Raw genomic sequence first — 20,834 nt, 5'->3', positions numbered from 1 at the left:
CAAAATTTTTTTAGACTCTTCTTGAGAAAGCTTTTTTGCTCACTGGAAGGACTAAGTATTCTATTAGAACATCATGGCCATAAGTAATAGTAATAAAGAAAACGAAAGAATATTTAGTAGTTATTTTAAAATAAGGCCAAAAATTTAACTTTAACCAAAATACTTGTCATTTTATGTCATTTAGACATTCATCATGAGAACAAGACTGCTTTAGACGTATATTGTCTCTAACAAGTAATAAGTTGTTAGGCCAAAAATTATTATTAACATTCCACATCTGTCACCTTTTCACGAGAATCAGCTCTTGTACACTGAATGAGAAGCACCCATTTGCCTGGGGCTATCAGTGTTTTCTCTGAAAACGTGTTATCCAGAACATGGCTTGGATGCTCTGAAAGGTACTCTGCTGGAGGCTGCTGCATTCTGTGATGAGCCTCTACAGCTTTAGATGCCTCAGACCTGGCATGGAATTTTAGAAATTACCTTTTCTAAGTCTAGATGATCCCTATTCTAGTGTATTGATTAATCATCGTCTTTTGTTGCTTACCCTTTATATCATCTTAAGATATATGCAGCATTTTTAAAAAAATGCTTTTTCTTCTAGATATTCTTCTTCTAGATATTCTTAAATGTTATATCAATGGAAAAATGATCTAAAAAAAAAAAGCAAAACTGTATGCATGTGACCTCCCCAATCTCCCATCTGGGAGAAGACCTATATAGTTCTTTGATTAGAATTTTAAAGGCATCTATAACCCAAAAAGGTTGGAATTATAACTCTAGAGGAAAAACAGAAAATGTATTTTATAATGCAGCTAACTAGGCGGTGCTCCATTTGTGTATATCTTTCCTTGACTACTGATGTCTATGTTACTGTTGCTTAAAATATTATAAAACTACTATTTATCAACCATCTATTATGGGTTAAGTGGTGCTAGGCCTTTGCATACAGCATTTCATTTAAGTTCATAATGCCTTAAATATATGTTAAAGATGAGAAATTAAGATGACAAAGTTAAACAACTTGTCCAAAGTCATATAATTAGTGTTAGAGTTAGTATTCAACAAGACTATCAAATTATAGAATTACCAACCACTCCAACTCCAAAGTTTATCCTCTTTCCAATAGTTACAATCTCTCTGTAGGGAATATTCTAAACTGCTTTATCAATTAAGTTATAAAATATTATTAAAGTATGCTCTATACTACATTCCTAATCTACTGAACAAACTGGCTGGCATGCTTTCAGCAAGATATTTTCACAACTTCTAGAATTATTGAGGTGTAGATTAAGTTGTTGGCTGGTGTTCAGTGAATCTCCACTCTAAAGAACTACTCCGTCTCTGGGCCAGCCCTGATGGCCTAGTAGTTAAAGTTTGGCATGTTCTGCTTTGGTGGCCCAGGTTCAGTTCCCGAGCGCAGAACCACACCACTCGTCTGTCAGTAGCCATGCTGTGGCAGTGGCTCACATAAAAAAAGGAAGACTGGCAACAGATGTTAGCTCAGGGTGGATCTTTCCCAGCAAAAAGAAAAAGAAAGAAAAAATTAAAAAAAGAATTACTCAGTCTCTATTTGTCTTTGGCTTTTTTTCTTAAAACAGGGTATCTGTTGCTTGTTGCTCCTCTTACTACCTTGAACTGTCATCACTGACTACTTCTGCTAGTCTCCTCTCTCAGTCTGAGCTTTAATGCTAAAAAGATGGCCATATATAGCTATTGCTAGCCAGAGAATCCATTTCCCTAGCCATGAATTATTGGGTAATATCTTTCAATTATAACAAAAAAATTGATATCTTTGAATATTAATGATCACTAGCTGCATTCGTTACTGATATTTTACACTTTATTTCGCCTGTATTTATTTTCAGTCTAGTGCTTTTCTAGGAATTTGAAGATTCCAGAGACTAGATACCAATTAGTTGATACACAGTAAAGAATTTCAGAAGAGTATCATCAAAGTAAAGAATTTAGATGCTCCTCCTTTTAAAAAAATTGTAAAGAATTTGTTCTTTTCAAGTATTAGGTATTTGGATCAAATTAGTTACTTTGTAGCAGTTGTCTGCTAGCTGCTTATTCCATATTCATTTTCCCCTTCTTTCTTATTAAGAGAACTCTAATTTTGTTCAGGGTGATAAGGTGCCCAGCAAAAAAACTCACCTTTTCAGATTCCCTTGTATCTAGGATCTAGGGATAGCCACATGACAATTCTAGCAATATATGTCCGTTAGGAATTTCTGGAAAAGTTTTTGCTCTCTCAATACAAATATCCCTCTCCGCTTTCTTTCCTCTTTTTCTGGCCTAAGTATAAACTTGAGACTAAAGACGGAATACTGATATTGCCACTATGAAATGAAAAGTATAATGAAGACACTGATGACATTTTTAGGAATAAACAGCATATTTCCAAGACATTATTGTTAAGGTAGCAAAATACAGCCCTAACTGGTTAAGGCACTAAAGTCAGATTTCTATAACCCTGTGGCTGAACACAATTCTGATCTGATTCAGCCATTAACCATCATTACCCATCACTACTCTTTATAGATATAACCTTATATCTTCAGTTCAGTAAATACACGCATATAACATTCAAATTAGCTTTCTTTAGCCATAAGTGATGATGACCACATTTAAAACTATTTTTGCACAAAATATTAAGTATTAAACTTAAATTACCTACATGATGAATCCTCAAATACAGTTTGAAATAGAATTACTTTATTCTAACTTTAAGAGCTACCTCATCAAAGGATGCAATCGCTTAAGAATAACAATATTTAAAAGTAACTTTACTCTTCTCAAAGTACAGATAAGGTAAATCTAGTAGGAAATTAATGAGGCAGAAGGCATATTCAATTAAAAACTGTAAAATGAGCCAATTAAATCTCACAGAGATGAAGCAATAGTTGTCTTATGAAAGATATTTACTCAACAATAAAGACAATGGGTTTAAAGAGCTCAGTTCTTACAAAACAAATCTGAATATACAAACACATCTGTACCTTTGGAATATGACCATTTTGACCTAAGAGTCCCATTTCGGTTTCAACACAATTGAGCCAATTAGTATTCTCATCAAATCGCTTCAATTCCTCCTCTCTTTTCTTCTCTAGGTAACAGCGACGAGTTTTCAACATTGCAAGCCTATGATCTCGTTTGCAAGTGGCCTGAAAAACAATGTATCTAATAGTCAACTTAACTTTTAAGATATTTGATGTATGTGATATTAGTAAAGTAGTATATTTTCTTAGATGTGTGCTACTGTATGAATTAGGCTATATTTTTGTACTTAAAGCTATTTCCCCTTTGAAATCTCACAATACTACTGCTTGTAGGAAAATAGGAGATCATTTTTATAAAATTACATGTTGAGAGTTTATGTCTTTAAAAAATATAATGGCCAGATTGAAGACTGTAACATTTGTGTGTGTGTGCTAAAATATACTCTTTTAAATGTTGCATTTTAAAAGTTCATATAAGGTCTGATAAGTCCCATGATTTCCTCACTCAAAATCAAAGCAGATACATGGCCTGCTCTTATCTTTCTTCCCATTGAAAGATGTCAAGAAATTAGTGTTCTATTACTCTGGTTTTGCCTACAAGGCCTTTAAATTGGCTGGTACAAATGATAGAAAATAGAGCTTATATCAGAGTGCTCATAACTATCTGATCTTGCCTGGTTCAGGACCAATAAAGGATATTCCAAATACTTGGTGTTTACCTAAGCATGAGTTGAGATCAAAACTGGCCTTTTGGTTTCTTACCCCAAGGGTCTTGCACACTATCATGGCAACTGTGGGCCAGAACAGCTTGACCTCTCTGGGTTATTTGCCAACAGACACTGAACTCAGTAATCATCAGATATGATGGCTGGACCTGAGACGATAGAGCCCATAGATTAGAATGAGCACCTGCAGCTGGTTTTGAAGGCAGGGAATTACATGAATGAAAAAAAGAACAGGAACTACATTTGAACTTGGTCAAAGACCTTACTCTCTTTAGGAGATAAGTTCTTCCTTATTATCTTTGATAAAAGATGTATTAATATTTCGGGGAAAAGTCAGGCATTAAAGAGATTTGCAAAAATGTGAAACAATGTCACTCTTCTCATTACCTCTTTATGTTTTAGAAAACATAATTATTTTTCATTAAAGTGTTACTTGTGTTATCATGCAACAGGTTAACCAATTATTTTTAAATTAATACATAAATGTATTTTTGTAAATCTCAGTTTAAATATGTAATATGGGAATACTGGTAGATGAAATCCACATAAACTAAAGCTCTTTGAGGTCGTAAATAATTTTTTTAAAGCAGAAAGGGGTCCTGAAACCTGAATAGTTTAGAGCCACTGCTATAACAGAAGTGGAATATGTGGCTTCTTGACTTTTTTCTGCTATTCAGCAGGTGTGAAAACTTAGGCAAGTCAATCTCAGTGGGTCTTCAGACACCTCACCTGAAAAATGAACATAAAACTTTTGTACCTGCCTGAAGGAAGGCAGTTAATTAAATTTTCTTTATTTTGCTTTAGCATTTATAAATGTAGGTACTCTCAGAAACCAGGGCAGGAAATGATCTGCAGGACTGATGGCAGGCAATATTTTAATACCAAAAAGATCCTAACTGAAAATCCAAAAAAGTATGTTTTTGAGATTTTACTTCTAAAGTCCATCAAATGTATCCTCTATGATGATTTTCTAAGGGAACATTTTCTATCAAGGTAGCCTTCTTGAATTTCTGTTCTGAAATAAATAGCAAGTAAGGGTTTGGGAATAAATTCTAAAATATGCATGTTAAACACTGACATTAAAGTAAAATGTTTCCCATTAAGGTTTCAATAGAGCTTTATATATTTTATTACCAAAATCCCCAGAATACCCACAATACCTCAGAATACAAAGGGTCTTGAGCGAGAAAAAACACATAATTATAAAATGTAGCTGTTACTATTGCTTTGTGCAAAAGGATTGCTAACATGGTAAACTTATTATTTCACTAAAAATAATTTGCAGATTATCTTTATATGGCTATAAAATTACTCAGAAGTTTCACTTTAATATTAATCTCAGAGGCCATACTCTAGAACCATTTATAGCTGAATCAATGTTATGAGATTCTTTTAGTGCTTCTGATAATAAACCTCTTTTGGAGAGGATCCAAGACAGATATAAAATTCCTTGCGTTAGCAAGCAGTTTAGTAAGACTATAGTTTGACACAGATGTGTGTTTAAAAAAAAAAAAACAACTCAGCCTTTAAATGTCTTCCTATGTTTTCCAATAGTTGAACTACAACCAATAAACCTAAGAGGTTGTATTTCCATTGCTTACCTAGTGTTATAAGAATAGCTATAAGAAATGGAATATTTGGATTGAAATGACCAAAAGTAAGAAATCATAAAAGGCAAGCGGGTTGAAAAAAGGCTACTAAGCAGAAGAATAAACATAAAAACACAAACAATTTAAAGAAATCAGCCACACCCATTCCCCTACTCTCCGTCTTAATCTTTCTAAGTACTCACAATCAAAATTCAACAAGGTAAGTAAAATAGAGTAAAGCAACCATTATTTAAATGTTTGGGATTAAATAGACCAAGCTTATTAACAGCACTAAATAACATTCAAATGTTTAAAAAATAACGCTCTGATTCTAAGCTCTGATAATGCGCTACTCCTTTGTTTCAAAGACTGCCTTTTGACTACAAAAATAGATTGTAAAATTCCTGGCAACCAAAGTTTCCACAATCTGGCCCATTATCCTATCTTTCCAGTTGACTGTCAATAATTCCCAGTACAGCGAATATGTCTTATATCATGTGCCATCTCTAATCCCTTCATAGTGGTGAGCTCTGGCAACTTCAGATTCAGAGATAAAGAATATGGCAATCAATCAATGATATCTGCTATGGGCAAGGGAGGGGGAATTGGCAATATATTGGAGTATACTTATATACTTCCATACACACTGTCCTACAAATATGCTGTACATACTCTGGTCAAACTGAGATACTATCTAGAACATACTATTCCTATTTGTTGTTCTACCATTGATATTCTCATGCAAGGCCCAGTATAAATCTTATCTCTTATCTCTCTACCAGGGAGCCTTTATTAACCATCACAATTGGAAGCCACTGTTTTCTCCTCTGAATAGCTATAACATTTATAGCACTTAGAGCATAGCAGGATGCTTAAGAGAGAAGACTCTGGGGCCAAACAGGGTTTAATATTGGTTCAGTCACATTAATTAGGTATATAACAACGAGTTCTCAGTGCCTCTGTTGCTTGCAAATGCTGATAATATAGAATCTACCACACAGGCTTATTATAAACACTAAATAAATTAACCCATGCAAAGGACTTCGAAAAGTGTCTGGCACATAGTGCTCAATAACATTAGCTGTTTTTATCACTGCACTACTACTTACATGATAATCATATAGTGCCTTGTCATTTTTATATTATTTTATTGCTCCAACTGGCTTGTAAATAAGTGAAGGGCACACAACCTTCATACTTTTCTTTACGTCTGTTGTATCTAGCACAATGCTTTGCATATAAAGCAAAGTGTTCAATAAAAGCTGTTGTTAAAAGCTGAGATACTAAGTCAACAGCAGCTTCCCATGACTGAATTTCTTGACTTTTTTCAAGAAATAATTCAGATAATTGACATTTATTTAATGGATACCTACATAAAATTGAAAAGAATTACTATCCTTGCTAAAAATAACTCCATAATATAGTAAGCACAAATAATTGAGATAAAATCTGCAATTCTTAGAATATATAATATAGCACTATTTCAGAATTTCATTTAGCAAATATAAGGAGTTCACAACAAAAAAATGACTTACTAATCCTATGAGATATTCTGTTATTTGGAAGTCATTAAGGTTATCAAAAATACTGGCAACAATTTTGCGGTTCAAAAAGTTAAAGTATAGGAGGGCAGCCAGGTGGCATAGCGGTTAAGTTTGCGTGCTCCGCTTTGGTGGCTCGGCGTTTGCAGGTTTGGATCCCAGGCACAGAGCTGCACACTGCTTGTCAAGCCACACTGTGGCAGCATCCCACATAAAGTAGCGGAAGATGGGCACGGATGTTAGCCCAGGGCCAATCTTGCTCACCAAAAAGAGGAGGGTTGGCAACAGATGTTAGCCCAGGGCTAGTCTTCCTCAAAAGTAAAAAAAAAAAAAAAAAACAAGGACAGTCTAAGGGACCTCTGGGACAACATCAAGCACACTAACATCTGTATTATAGGTGTCTCAGAAGAAGAGGGAGACAAAGAGGTAGAGAATCTATTCGAAGAAATAATAGCTGAAAAATTCCCTAACCTGAGGAAGAAAACAGACATCCAGGTACAGGAAGCACAGCGAGCAGCAAAGAAGATGAACCCAAAGAAACCCACACCAAGAAAACATTATAATTACAGTGTCAAGAATTAAAGATAAAGAGAGAATCCTAAAAGCTGCAAAAGAAAGACAACAAGTTATAGAAAAAGGAAACCCCATAAGGTTATCAGATGACTTCTCAGCAGAAACCTCAGAGGCTAGAAGGGAGTGGCACAATGTATTTAAAGTGCTGAAAGGAAAAAACCAACAGCCAAGAATACTCTACTCAACAAGTTTATCATTCAGAATGGAAGGAGAGATAAAGAGTTTCCCAGACAGGCAAAAACTACAGGAGTTTATTACCACTAAACCCGCCCTACAAGAAATGTTAAAGGGACTTATTTAAACGGAAAAGAAAAGACTACAAATAGGAATACAAAAATTATCAAAGAAAAAACATCTCTAGTAAAGGCAAATATACAGTAAAGGTAGTGGATCAACCACCTATGAAGCTAGTATGAAGGTCAAAAGACAAAAGTACTAAAAATATCTATCTCCATGATAAGAGGTTAATGGATATATACACGCAAAAAGAGGTTAAATATGGAGGGAAAGGGAGTAAACATAAAATATGGAGGGAAGGGAGTAAAAGTGCAGAACTTTTAGTAAGAGGTCAAACTTAAGAGACCATCAACTTAATGTAGATTGCTATTTACATAGGTTATTACATACCAACCTCATGGTAATCACAAACCAGAAATCTATAATAAATACACAAAAAATTAAGAAAAAGGAAGCCAAACCAAATACTAAAGAAAGCCATCAAATCACAAGGGAAGACAGCAAGAGAAGAAGAAAGCAACAGAGAAGAACTACTAAAATAATCAGAAAAAAAGTAACAAAATGGCAATAAATACATACTTATCAATAACTACTTTAAATGTTAATGGACCAAATGCTCCAGTCAAAAGACATATGGTGGCTGAGTGGATTAGAAAAAGACCCATATATATGCTGCATAGAAGACATACTTCAGACCTAAACACACTCACAAACTGAAAGTGAAGGGTGGAAAATGATACTCCATGCAAATGGCAATGAAAAGAAAGCTGGGGTAGCAATCCTTATATCAGACAAAATAAACTTTAAAACAAAAACTGTAACAAGAGACAAAGAAGGGCATTACATAATGACAAAGGGAACAATCCAAAAAGAGGACGTAATGTGTAAAAATCTATGCACCTGACATAGGAGTACCTAATTATATAAAGCAATTATTAACCGACATAAAAGGAGAAATTGACAGTAACACAATAATAGTAGGGGACTTTAACACTCTACATACATCAATGGATAGGTCATCCAAATAGAAGATCAGTAAGGAAACACTGGCCTTAAATGACACATTAGACCAGATGGACTTAGTAGATATACACAGAACATTCCATCCCAAAACTGCAGAATACACATTCTTTTCAAATGCACATGGAACATTCTCCAGGATAGATCACACATTAGGCCACAACACAAGTCTCAATAAATTTAAGAAGACTGAAATAACACCAAGCATCTCTTCTGATCACAACAGTATGAATCTAGAAATCAACTATAAGAAGAAAACTGGCAAAGCTACAAACATGTGGAGATTAAATAAAATGCTACTGACCAACTATTGAGTCAACAGAAAACTCAAAGGAGACATCAAAAAATACCTGGAAACAAATGAAAATGAAAATATACTAAATTTATGGGATACAGCAAAAGTGGTACTGAGACAGAAGTTTATAGAATATACAGGCCTACCTCAAGAAATAAGGAAAATTTCAAATGAACAGTAACAGTACACCTAAAGGAAAGAGAAAAAGAAGAACAAACAAAGCCCCAAATCAGTAGAAGGAATGAAATAATAAAAATTAGAGGGGAAATAAATGAAATAGAAACTAAAAAAAAAGGAAAAAAAAATCAATGAAACTAAAAGCTGGTTCTCTGTAAAGATAAACAAAATCGACAAACCTTTAACTAGACTCACCAAGAAAAAAAGAGACAAGGCTCAAATAAATAAAATCAGAAACGAAAGAGGAGAAATTACAATGTACACCACAGAAATACAAAGCAATATAAGAGAACACTATGAAAAGCTATATGCTAACAAATTGGATAATCTAGAAGAAACGGATAAATTCTTACAATCATACAACCTTCGCAAACCGAATCAAGAAGAAATAGAAAATCTGAATAGACTGATCACTAGTAAGGAGATCAAAACAGCAATCAAAAACTTCCCCCAAAACAAAAGTCCAGGACCAGATGGCTTCCCCAGTGAATTCTACCAAACATTCAGAGATTTCATACCTGTCCTTCTCAAACTCTTCCAAAATTTGAAGAGGAGGGGAAGCTTCCTAACGTTCTACGGGGCCAACATTACCCTGATACCAAAACCAGACAAGGACAACACAAAAATAGAAAATTACAGGCCAATATCACTGATGAAAACACACGCCAAAATCCTCAACAAAACACTAGCAAATCCTTAAAATATACTAGCAAATCAAACACAACAATACATTAAAAAGATCACACACCATGATCAACTGGGATTTATTCCAGGGATACAGGGATGGTTCAACATCCTCAAATCAACACAAAACAGCATATTAACAAAATGAAGAATAAAAATCACATGATCACCTCAATAGATGCAGAGAAAGCATTTGACAAGATAAGCATCCATTTATGATAAAAATTCTGAATAAAATGGGTATAGAAGGCAAGTATCTCAACATAATAAAGGCCATATATGACAAACCCACAGCTAACATCATGCTCAAAGGTGAAAAACTGAAAGCTATCCCTTTAAGAACAGGAATAAGACAAGGATGCCCACTTCCACCACTCTTATTTAACATAGTATTGGAAGTCCTAGGCAGAGCAATCAGGCAAGAAAGAGAAATAAAAGAGATCCCAATTGGAAAGGAAGAAGCAAAACTGTCACTATTTGCAGACGACATGATTTTATATAATAAAACTCTCAGGAATCCACCAAAAAAGTATTAGAAATAATAAATGAATACAGTGAAATTTCAGGGTACAAAATCAACATCTAAAAATTAGTTGTGTTTCTACACACTAACAACGAAACAGCAGAAAGAGAAGTCAAGAATATAATCCCATTTACAATCACAACAAAAAGAATAAAATACCTAGGAATAAATTTAACTAAAGATGTGAAAGATCGGTACACTGAAAACTATAAAATATTGTTGAATGAAATCGAAGAAGACACAAAGAAATGGAAAGATATTCCAAGTTCATGGAATGGAAGAATTTACATAGTTAAAATGTCCATACTTCCTAAAGCACTCTACAGATTCAATGCAATCCCTATCAAAGTCCCAACAACTTTTCACAGAAATAGAAGAAAGAATCCTAAAATTTAAATGGAACAACAAAAGACCCCGAGTAGCCAAAGCATTCCTGAGTAAAAAGAATGAATGGAGGTATCACACTCCCTGACTTCAAAATATACTACAAAGCTACAGTAATCAAAACAGCATGGTACTGGCACAAAAACAGACACTCAGATCAATGGAATAGAATCTAGAGCCCAGAGATAAACCCACACATCTATGGACAGCTAATTTTCAACAAGGGAACCAAGACCATATGATGGAAAAAGGGAAAGTCTCTTCAACAAATGGTGTTGGGAAAGCTGGACAGCCATATGCAAAAGAATGAAAGTAGACCATATTCTTACACCATACACAAAAAATTAACTCAAAATGGATTAAAATGGATTAAAGACTTGAATGTAAGACCTGAAACCAAAAAACTCCTAGAAGAAAACATAGACAGTCTGCTCTTTGCCATCGGGCTTAGCAGTATCTTTTTGAATACCATTTCTCACTAGGCAAGGGAAATGAAAGAAAAAATAAACAAATGGGACTCCATAAGACTAAAAAGCTTCTACACAGCAAAGGAAACCATCAACAAAATGAAAAGACAACATAACAATTGGGAGAAGATATTTGCAAATCATATATCTGAAAAGTGGTTAATACCCAAAATATATAAAGAACTCATACAAGTCAACAACAAAAAACCAACAATTAAAAAATGGGCAAAGAGTCTAAATAGAAATTTTTCCAAAGACATACAGATGGTCAACAGGCACATAAAAAGATGTTCAACATCACTAATTAATAGGGAAATGCAAATCAAAAGTACAAAAACAATTGGTCTAAGTTGTTGTGTGCATCTGGGGTGGACTGTTCCTATTGCCCCACCTTTGGTACCCAACTCTCTCGGAGGGTGCTAATTTCATCAACCCTCACAGAAGCAATAGAATCTTGCAACTGAGATTTTGTTTCTTTGGTTTCCTTTTTGTTTATGACACATAGCAATTTAATTTTCTTTCTTGAACAGTTAACTATGCATTTAAAACAATGTTTGCTATATTTCCTCCAGCATTTCCAGGTGTTTGTAGAGAACGGGTGATTTAGTAACATTGTCTATCCAATTTCTAGAATTAGAAGTCCTCATGTTTTTACATTCTCTAAAAAATAATTATAAAGTTGTTAAATACCTTTTCTACTTTGTCTTCAGAACACATCATTTCTATTTGCTTATGGCACTGTTGTTGATAGAATGATTTAAGTTCATTTTCTTTAAGTAACATTTCTAACTTCAGATATTCTTGCCTGATTTCTTCTCGATTCTGGAACAAGCAGTTCAGTATTTCTTGAAATCTACCAAAAATAAAACAGATTATAGAATCTCATTAATTTTTTGATAGATGATACAGAGTTTACTTAAAGAAATGCATGAACAAAAGAATATATACCACTCATAGAATCAGACTCAATGATAAACAGCAAACAGGTTAGAGTGACTGTTTTTCCTATTAAATTGGAAAGGGTTATTAAACTTTATTTTTACTACACCGAGTTTCTCTCTCTTTCTCCTCCAAGAAAGATCAGGTTATTAAAAAATATAGGTATTATAAGACCTCTGGTATTAGTCATATACTGTATTTTGTCTATGTAATCCAGCTGCTTAGCAAAAAAAAAAATATATCTATTTTGTTTGTAGGAAAAGCATGACAATGGACCTATACTATCCCAATTGACAAGACCCCAGAAGCAGCACACTATTGTGTGTTGTTTTGGTGTTGGCTCACTGTGAAGAAATAAGCAGTGGGTGGCATAATCACATGGTGCCTCCAAGGCCCCCTAAGGAAAGTGAGATAGCCAGTTTTTTGCTTCAGAATTTGTTATAGTGAAAAGACACCATATGGTTAGGTACCCCCTACAGCCTGGCTAAGAGTCAGCTGACACTGCTGGGACCCAAAACATCCAAGTTTACAATATGGTAAACCTAGAAAAGTCGCTCCAATGTGTTTCCTCCAAAGGATATTACAGACTTAGAGAATCAGAGTTGGGGAGTTTGCCTCACATCTCCTCAAATGCATCAAGACTTCAAGTTGAATAACACCTATGAAAGCCCCAAAAGGACTTACAATCCTGCATCTTCCAGGATCAGCACAACCTTGGTTACAGTAATATTCTAATTGTATAAAAATATATTTACACTTCTAGGTCAAAGCTCAGGTCTGAGCTTACAGTAATAGTACAAACAGTCACATATAGCAAAGCTCTCAAAGAAAAATTAACTGTGAAGCCTTCAAAATAAAACTGTAAGAAAGTATATGCATTTAAAAATAAATGTCCTTTGGCCAGAATTTTAGATATATTTGTAAGGATCTGTGGTAAAAACACTGTCAATTTACGTCAGTAGTTCTTAATGAAACTCTAGTGGGAATGAATATAAACCACAATACATCGACTTTACTGCAGTTTTCTCAAACTGATAAATATTTCATAGGAAGTATGTACGAACATTGCAATTTCATTGTATTATATTACAACAATGCTAATGCCAGGAAATGAATTGATAAGTTATCTCTAGGTTATACCCAAAGATAATTTCTTAGTTTTTCTGTAATATTTTACCCAAAGACATAGTTAAATATTTGACAATTTTTAAATTTTATGGTCCAGACTTAGTTTTTTTTTAAAAGGAGCTCTCTAGAAACCTATCATTTTGAAACAAAAAGAGTTCTAAGGGATTGACTAATAACTATTTCCTAGTCATTTAAAACATTCAAGTAACCAGAAAATAAAAACCTTTGCCAATAATTTTAGGTGCTACATGATGAACATTAAACTCCACAATTTTCTTGGTATAGTCACAAGTGAAGTTTTATAATCACTCTGTATGCAGAACAATGGTACTTTCTTTTCATGATTTCTTTTTGAAAATTATCTTTCGAAATAGCTTTGATAGCAAATACTGTATATTCTTCCCTATATCTATTTAAACTTCATAAAAAAATTAAGTTTTTTTTAAAAGATACTTTGAAAATTCATAGCATTAAAAAAGTTCTATGTAACAGTATGATTGATATGATAAAAGGCATATCATATATTTCTTTCAGGAGACAGTTACTTTTGAGGAAAAATTACAAAGGCCGTGGGGTACATAATTTTACCATTATCTTCTTTATAAATACTAGTAAATTATTTAACATGTTGCACAAATTAAAATTCAAAGTTTTTATTGTTGGTTAAGTTGGGTTGAAATGTGAAAAATACCCACATAAATGCTTATTTCATAGCTCAGGCCATCTCCTTCCTGAATCATTTTACCAGAAGGAAAGGTTCAATAATTTAAAACCATCAACTACAGAAAAGTCTACTAATATGTAAGGTCTTAACTGGTAACTAGACCTGGTTAAGTAGTGCTGAGCACTTGCATGCAAGCAATGACTTCAAATTTGAGCAGTTGCTGACTTCTTTAATTTTCAAGGAACTTGCATCATCAAAGAGATATCTGGTTGCATGAGAACCAATCCCACATTTGACTAACAAAATGAAATAAGAACAACAACCTACTAATAGTATATCAGAGTTAAAAGCTTTCTTTGATAAGATTAAATGAATAACAAGGAACCACTTCTCCTTATTTTTTAAAACACAGTAAAGTTGGTGGGATGTAACAAAAAGCATCATAAGACTAATAAAATATAACAAATTTATCTTGACAATGGGTTGTTAGGGAGATTATTTTCAGAAAAATCTCCAGTATAAACAGAGCTCTTGTACTATAGCAATATATAGGTCAACTTTATGCTATATGAAAAACTGATTCATTGTCATTGACAGAGAAAAATAACTCTTTACTTCTTGTGATATCTGTAAAATAGTACAGTATGAAAGTAAAAGGATTAAGATTTGAAAGAGACGATTTATAGTTCTTGCCCTTATCTATAAGTGAGGAGACAATACCCCACTTCAAATTTGAAAGGGTTGTTGTAGTGATCAGAGGAAACTAAAATGGGCCTAAAAATAATGAAAAACTACACAGCCATCTACAAAAATAAAGTGTTATTTTTATTAGAAGTAGTTATCTTAGCATCTGGGGTCAATTAGGCCAGAAAAAATGATATTTTTCAAATCAAGAATATTTTATGGGGGCCGGCCCAGTGGCATAGTGGTTAAATTCGTGTGCTCTGCTTCAGTGACCCAGGTTTCGCAGGTTCGGATCCCGGGCGTGGACTGACACACTACTTGTCAAGCCATGCTGTGGTGGCATCCCATATAAAGCAGAGGAAGATGTGCACGGATGTGAGCCCAGGAAGATGTGCACGGATGTGAGCCCAGGGCCAATCTTCCTCAGCAAAAAGAGGAGGATTGGCACCAGATGTTAGCTCAGGGCTAATCTTCCTCACCAAAAAAAAAAAAAAAAAAAAAATTTTATGTAAACTTTGATACACAAATCTAATTTAAAAAAGGTTCAATTTTCAACTAGGTTGAAAGTCACTGTGAACCAGTCTTCCTTATGTACACCAAGACACCTTCTACAAACTCTAGAGTATCAAAAAGGTGTGAATTACCACTGGTTTTAAGTTGTGGTGAGTTTCTTGTACTAATGATAACAGAAAATTGGCACTGGATAATGTTAAGTAAGTTTACCTTTACTCAACTTTATCAAAGTTGAACAGATTCCTTTATTACAGGGCCTCTCAGACACTTGAACATTCTGATGTACTTTGGAAATCTCTTAGATTCCTTAAGGAAGGAGTAAATTCCGAACTTGTTTGATCCAGGAATTCCTTACTTGTCTTCTTAGAACTACTCGAGAATCACAGCTTTTGAACTAGTGTCCCATGGGGACAATTTGAAAAACTGCCTTAATTGCTTAGGGGAAAAGTACCTGTGAGCACTGTACTATTAGCAGCACTTTTTTTTTTTTAACTTACCTGCTAAGAAGCTTAGTGGGAACCTATCAAAATTTTCAATCAATTTATATCCCTTAGAGATATCCATTCAAATAGTTAACCACTTAAACTCAATAAGAGGATTATTAGAGTTATACAGAGTCAAGAAAGGGTAGATAAGATTTACATGAACTATACAAATAATGGTAATGCCAGATGCTAGCACCTGAACGTTTGTGTACCCCGAAATTCATATGTTGAAACCTAACACCCAAGGTGACGTTAAAAGGAAGTGGGGCCTTTGGGAGGTGATCAGGTCATAAGGGCAGAGACCCCATGGATGGGATTAGTGCCCTTTTAAAAAAGGGTCCAGAGAGATCACCCTTTCCTTTGGCCATGTGAGGATTCAAGGAGAAGTCTACAACCCAGAAGAAGATCCTCACCCAACCATGTTGGCACCCTGATTGGAATTCTAGCCTCCAGAACTATGAGAAATAAACTATTTTTTGTTTAAAGCTACCTAGTCTGTGGTATTTTGTTATAGCACCCTGAATGGACTAAGACACCAGAGGAAAAAAATACAAAAACCACAAAAAAGTAAGTGACATAATTGGCTTTACCATTTCCTCTCACACCTAACTCCTGGTTATCCTCACTCTCTGTATAATCACAACTAAAATTATCTGATCTCCAAAGTGGGAAATACAAAAAGTAATCAATGATTTTCTGAATTCAGTTGAGAATATATATAAAGACATACAACAAATGATGATGATAAACATAAACTATTTGACTAAATTTTAAAACTATAAAATCCTCAAAATGAGATCTTAATGTCATTTTTACCTTTCAATTTCTTTTTCCTGAGGGTTTGAAATCATTAACTTTGCTTTGTTATTTTCATCAGTAAAGGCTTTCTGTTCTTCATAGGCTTTTAGTTTTTCTTTTAACTTTAAAATCTAGTAGAGAGAAACACTAGTTAAAATACAAAACAAATTATTTGTCTCCATTATACATGGCCACAGCAAAATTTTAGCTATGAAAAATAACTGAACAAACTGTGATAGGAAAACATATCAAGTTTTTAGACAGTTAGGATTGCAGAATCCCACAAATGAGGAACTGAGGGAGATCAGCATAACAATGTAAAGAGTAGACATACCTCTTCCTTCTGCTCATTACAGATCTTTACATACTGAGTTATATGATTGTCAAGGTTAAGAACATTGCTCTTCAACTGTTAAAAGATAGAAATTACGATTGCTTATATATAGAGATAATAATCAGTTATACAGAAGCAAAATGGCATTACATCCTCATTAATTCAGTTCCATTAACTCAAAATTTGTGACCATCACGATCATGTGACAATCATGATTAATTATGCTCATGTTTAAAATCTATGACAACAGGATATGCTGAGCACATTAATAATGTAATTGAAATTACAAAGAAATTGCTTTACCATCTGAGAAAAGGTACTTTTAAGAACTTGCAAAGCATTCATTCACAATATAATAAAAATTGCCCACTTTCTTTTTCCTTTGACATCTGAGAAATTCAGAGATAATTTTAAGTTCAACCCATTTGTAACTTCAACTAGCTTTTAATGAGTTAGTACGTTTTATCCTTTTTATAATAGTATGGGCCAGCCCAATGGTAGCTACGGAACAGTGGAAAGAACATCAAACATAAGTCCAAATACTTGATTTCAAGGCCCTCCCCACTTCTCACTTAACTGACTTAGAATTTGGTACTTAAAACTCTGAGCATGGGATTCCTCAACAGTCAAGCAGAGCTAAAAATGCCTTTCTCAGTGGGTTGGTGTAAGGATTACATTAAAAATGTGTGTGAAAAACCTTTCTATATCCATATAGTACAATCTTCCCCAATTAATCCTATAAACAGTATATGAACATTTCTCTATGGAAGACAAGAACCCCCTCAACTTCACACAACAGGAGTAGCAGAGGGGTAAGCAGGAAGAGAAGGCATCACACCAGGTGAACTCTAGGTCTCTTCTAACCCTGAGACCCTGTGATTATAAACATATATCATGTATGACTCACATTTTTTTAAATTATCTCAAAGTATTGGTAAAAATACTGATCTAACCAATCATCATTATATTGCTGGAGCTACACAGAGATTGGTTATATCAATATCATGAATGTGGAAATAAATTATTTAAAAAAGGTTATTTACTTTATAAACTGAGGCAAATATTATATTTTACAGATGAAGTGACAGAGGCTTGGAGAGATTAGCTAACATGTTCAAGGTTTTCAGGCAGAAAGTGTTGGTGCTGGGCTAAAGCAGAGCATCATCCTTGGCTGCAACAAATGCGTTAAGGCCTTAATCAATTACTCCAGGATGCCATCAAAACATCACGTGCCACGACGTGAAAAAGGTTAGAAAGAAAGGCACTCAAGCACCCTAGATCCCAAAAGACTAAATAATAGTATATATTATATGTGCAATTAAGGTGTGTAATGATTTGTCTAAGTTAATGTGCAATTAACCAGGTTAGAAAAGACATTTCTAACCCTGTTTCCTAACTCATTAGTAGAGATACAACTCTAATATTTTGTTAGAATTATAAAAATAATATGCCCACACAACAAAGGCAGAGTAAACACACTTACAGAAGATTTAATGTTCTTTGCACGGTTAGCATACTTAAGAGTGTTATACGTGTCATCGTGGAACACAGAGGAAGGACTAACAGCAGCTATCATTATAGTTTGACAGTTTCCTCCGAAAGAATCCTTTAACAAGCGAGTGAGCTTACTATTTCTGTAAGGAATATGCTGATTCTTTCTCTGAAAGAACAAAAAAAGAATTCTTATGTCATTTTCCACATTTAAATGCAAACCTGCTACCACTTCACTATACGAATTTAAGCATTGCCCAACTTTGTCCAGACTTATGATATAATTGGTGATCAAAATGATGATAATGAATCTTATGGGACTATTCAGTGAATACATAAAACAAATATCCTATTTAAAGATTATATCTCCATCTGAAAAAGTATAAACTTTAGTTAATAAAAAAATCAGGGGCTGGCACGGTGGCATAGTGGCTAAGTGCACACACTCCGCAGGTTCAGATCCCGGGCACGGACCTACACACTGCTTGTCAAGCCATGCTGTGGCAGACATCCCACATATAAACTAGAGGAAGATGGACATGGATGTTAGCCCAGGGCCAATCTTCTCAGCAAAAAGAGGAGAATGGGTAACAGATGTTAGCTCAGGGCTAATCTTCCTCACACACACACACACAAAATCAATATTGGTTCATTAGTTGTGATACGTGTACCACATTGATGTGAGATTTTTTTTTTTTTTGCGAGGAAGATCAGCCCTGAGCTAACATTCATGCCAATGCTCCTCTTTTTGCTAAGGAAGACTGGCCCTGGGCTAACATCTGTGTCCATCTTCCTCCACTTTATATGGGATGCCGCCACAGCACGGCCTGACAAGCAGTGCACTGGTGCGTGCCCGGGATCCGAAGCCGGGCCGCCAGCAGCAGAGCACACATACTTAACTGCTATGCCACAGCGCCGGCCTCCTATGTGAGATGTTAACAACAGGGGAGGGCCAGTCCGAGGTGGCCTAGTGGTTAAGTTTAGCGCGCTCCACTTCAGCGGCCCAGGTTTGGTTCCTGGGCGTGGATCTATACCAATTCTCTGTCAGTGGCCATGCTGTGGCGGTGGCTCATGTACAAAAAAAGGAGAAAGACTGGCAATGGATGTTAGCTCAGGGGGAATCTTCCTCAGCAAAAGCACAAAACAAACAAAAACAACAAAAGGAGAAACTGAGTGTGGGGTACATTTAACAAAATCTTTCTGTATTATCTTAGCAACTTTTCTGTATCTAAAAGTATTCAAAAATAAAATGTCTATTTAAAAAATCTCCATTCAGTTTTTAAAAAGAAATTAAAATACAAAAGTAATATATGCCCTATACAAATACATGAGAGGAATAATAAGAATTCTGCACTGCACAGAGCTACTTCTCTTGTTAAATAACCCTCTAACATGGATACGAAATGAATTATAATTACAATCTTACAGATACTTCATGTGAAAGCACACCAGAGTTCTAGGAGAACTTAATTTTTCTAGCTGTTCTTTTACTTAAAAGATACAATTCTGATTTTAAAGTAAGAAATTTTCCGAAAAGTAAAAGCTCTCTATAAAAATAGAGCATTATACTGTTAAGCTAAAAGCACCCTTATGCTATCCAGTGTAAATCTTTCCCATTACAAAAGAGGAAAATGAAGCTCAGCAACAAGTGAAATGACTTGCCTCAGGTCACAGTGCTGGGAATTCACAGAGCTAGAAATGGGCCCTAGGTCTCTGAACTCCCAGTAGTACTGTGCTTTCCACGGTAGCAGTCTTTCGGTAGCAGTCTTTCCCAAACAGTGTGGAATGTGCACTGTTGGTGCTACCTGAAACGACTTTACATGTACAAGACACGCATTAACCACTGACTCATAAATGACTCAACAGGAGTCAACTACTAAAAGTGAAGTCGGTATGGAAAAAAATGCTATGAATGGCTTAAGTTTAGAAAACCAGTCTCTATACCATGCTGTCTGCTTATATGTTTGAGATTTTAACTTAGACTATAAAAGACATCTTGCTTTTGAAATCTTCACGTGATTTTAGTAACTTGCCTTGTTTTTAAAAGACTCCTTAAATCATTTCATTATACTTCATACTAAATCAAAATGCAACATTTTGAAGAGTTTAATAGTAATTTTCCTAAAGCCTTTGAGCCTGGTTTGAACTTAAATGATCATATTGTAACTTTAAAAAAAAGGAAGTCATTTTTACAAATACAGAAGTTGTCAAATATGCTATGTTTTAGTAAGCACTTTTGGCATATAATAGATGTAAAATATTTTTAAATGCCCCAAAGGCATCTAGTAAACATTATCCTATTAGATGATTTAATTATATTTTATATCTCAAGTCCTTCTTCCTCTCTAAGAAAAATCAACATTAATATTGAACCAAATCTTACAGTATATAAAATACTAACCAGAACAGAATTTAGTTTTTCTATAATGTGTTTTTTGTGTTCATGCCAATTCAATTATCATGCTTGCTGTGTAGTGATCATTAAATGGTCATTTTAAAAATAAAGTTCAAAATAAGTGATGAGAAAGTACCATAAAATATTAACTATAAATCTGATTTAACAGTTTTCATTCAACAAATT

General features: G+C 34.4%; 1 protein-coding gene across 2 annotated transcripts in view; it reads right to left on the bottom strand.

Moving 5' to 3' along the window:
- Positions 1–20,834, bottom strand: part of KIF18A (kinesin family member 18A) — a 90,483-nt gene that overhangs the window by 51,007 nt on the left and 18,642 nt on the right. For both annotated transcript variants that reach the window (XM_087433061.1, XM_087433062.1), the window contains exons 7-11: positions 18,246–18,422; positions 16,763–16,837; positions 16,447–16,559; positions 11,908–12,070; positions 3,003–3,167 (exon numbers count right to left, since the gene is read on the bottom strand). In XM_087433061.1, the coding sequence (XP_087289187.1) occupies positions 3,003–3,167; positions 11,908–12,070; positions 16,447–16,559; positions 16,763–16,837; positions 18,246–18,422 (693 nt within the window). The remainder of the gene's footprint in view (positions 1–3,002; positions 3,168–11,907; positions 12,071–16,446; positions 16,560–16,762; positions 16,838–18,245; positions 18,423–20,834) is intronic.

This window comes from Ceratotherium simum, chromosome 7, assembly GCF_057802395.1.
Source record: "Ceratotherium simum simum isolate JZ-2026a chromosome 7, ASM5780239v1, whole genome shotgun sequence".
NCBI classification, from domain to species: domain Eukaryota; kingdom Metazoa; phylum Chordata; class Mammalia; order Perissodactyla; family Rhinocerotidae; genus Ceratotherium; species Ceratotherium simum.
This window is presented reverse-complemented; position numbering and strand designations above follow the sequence as displayed.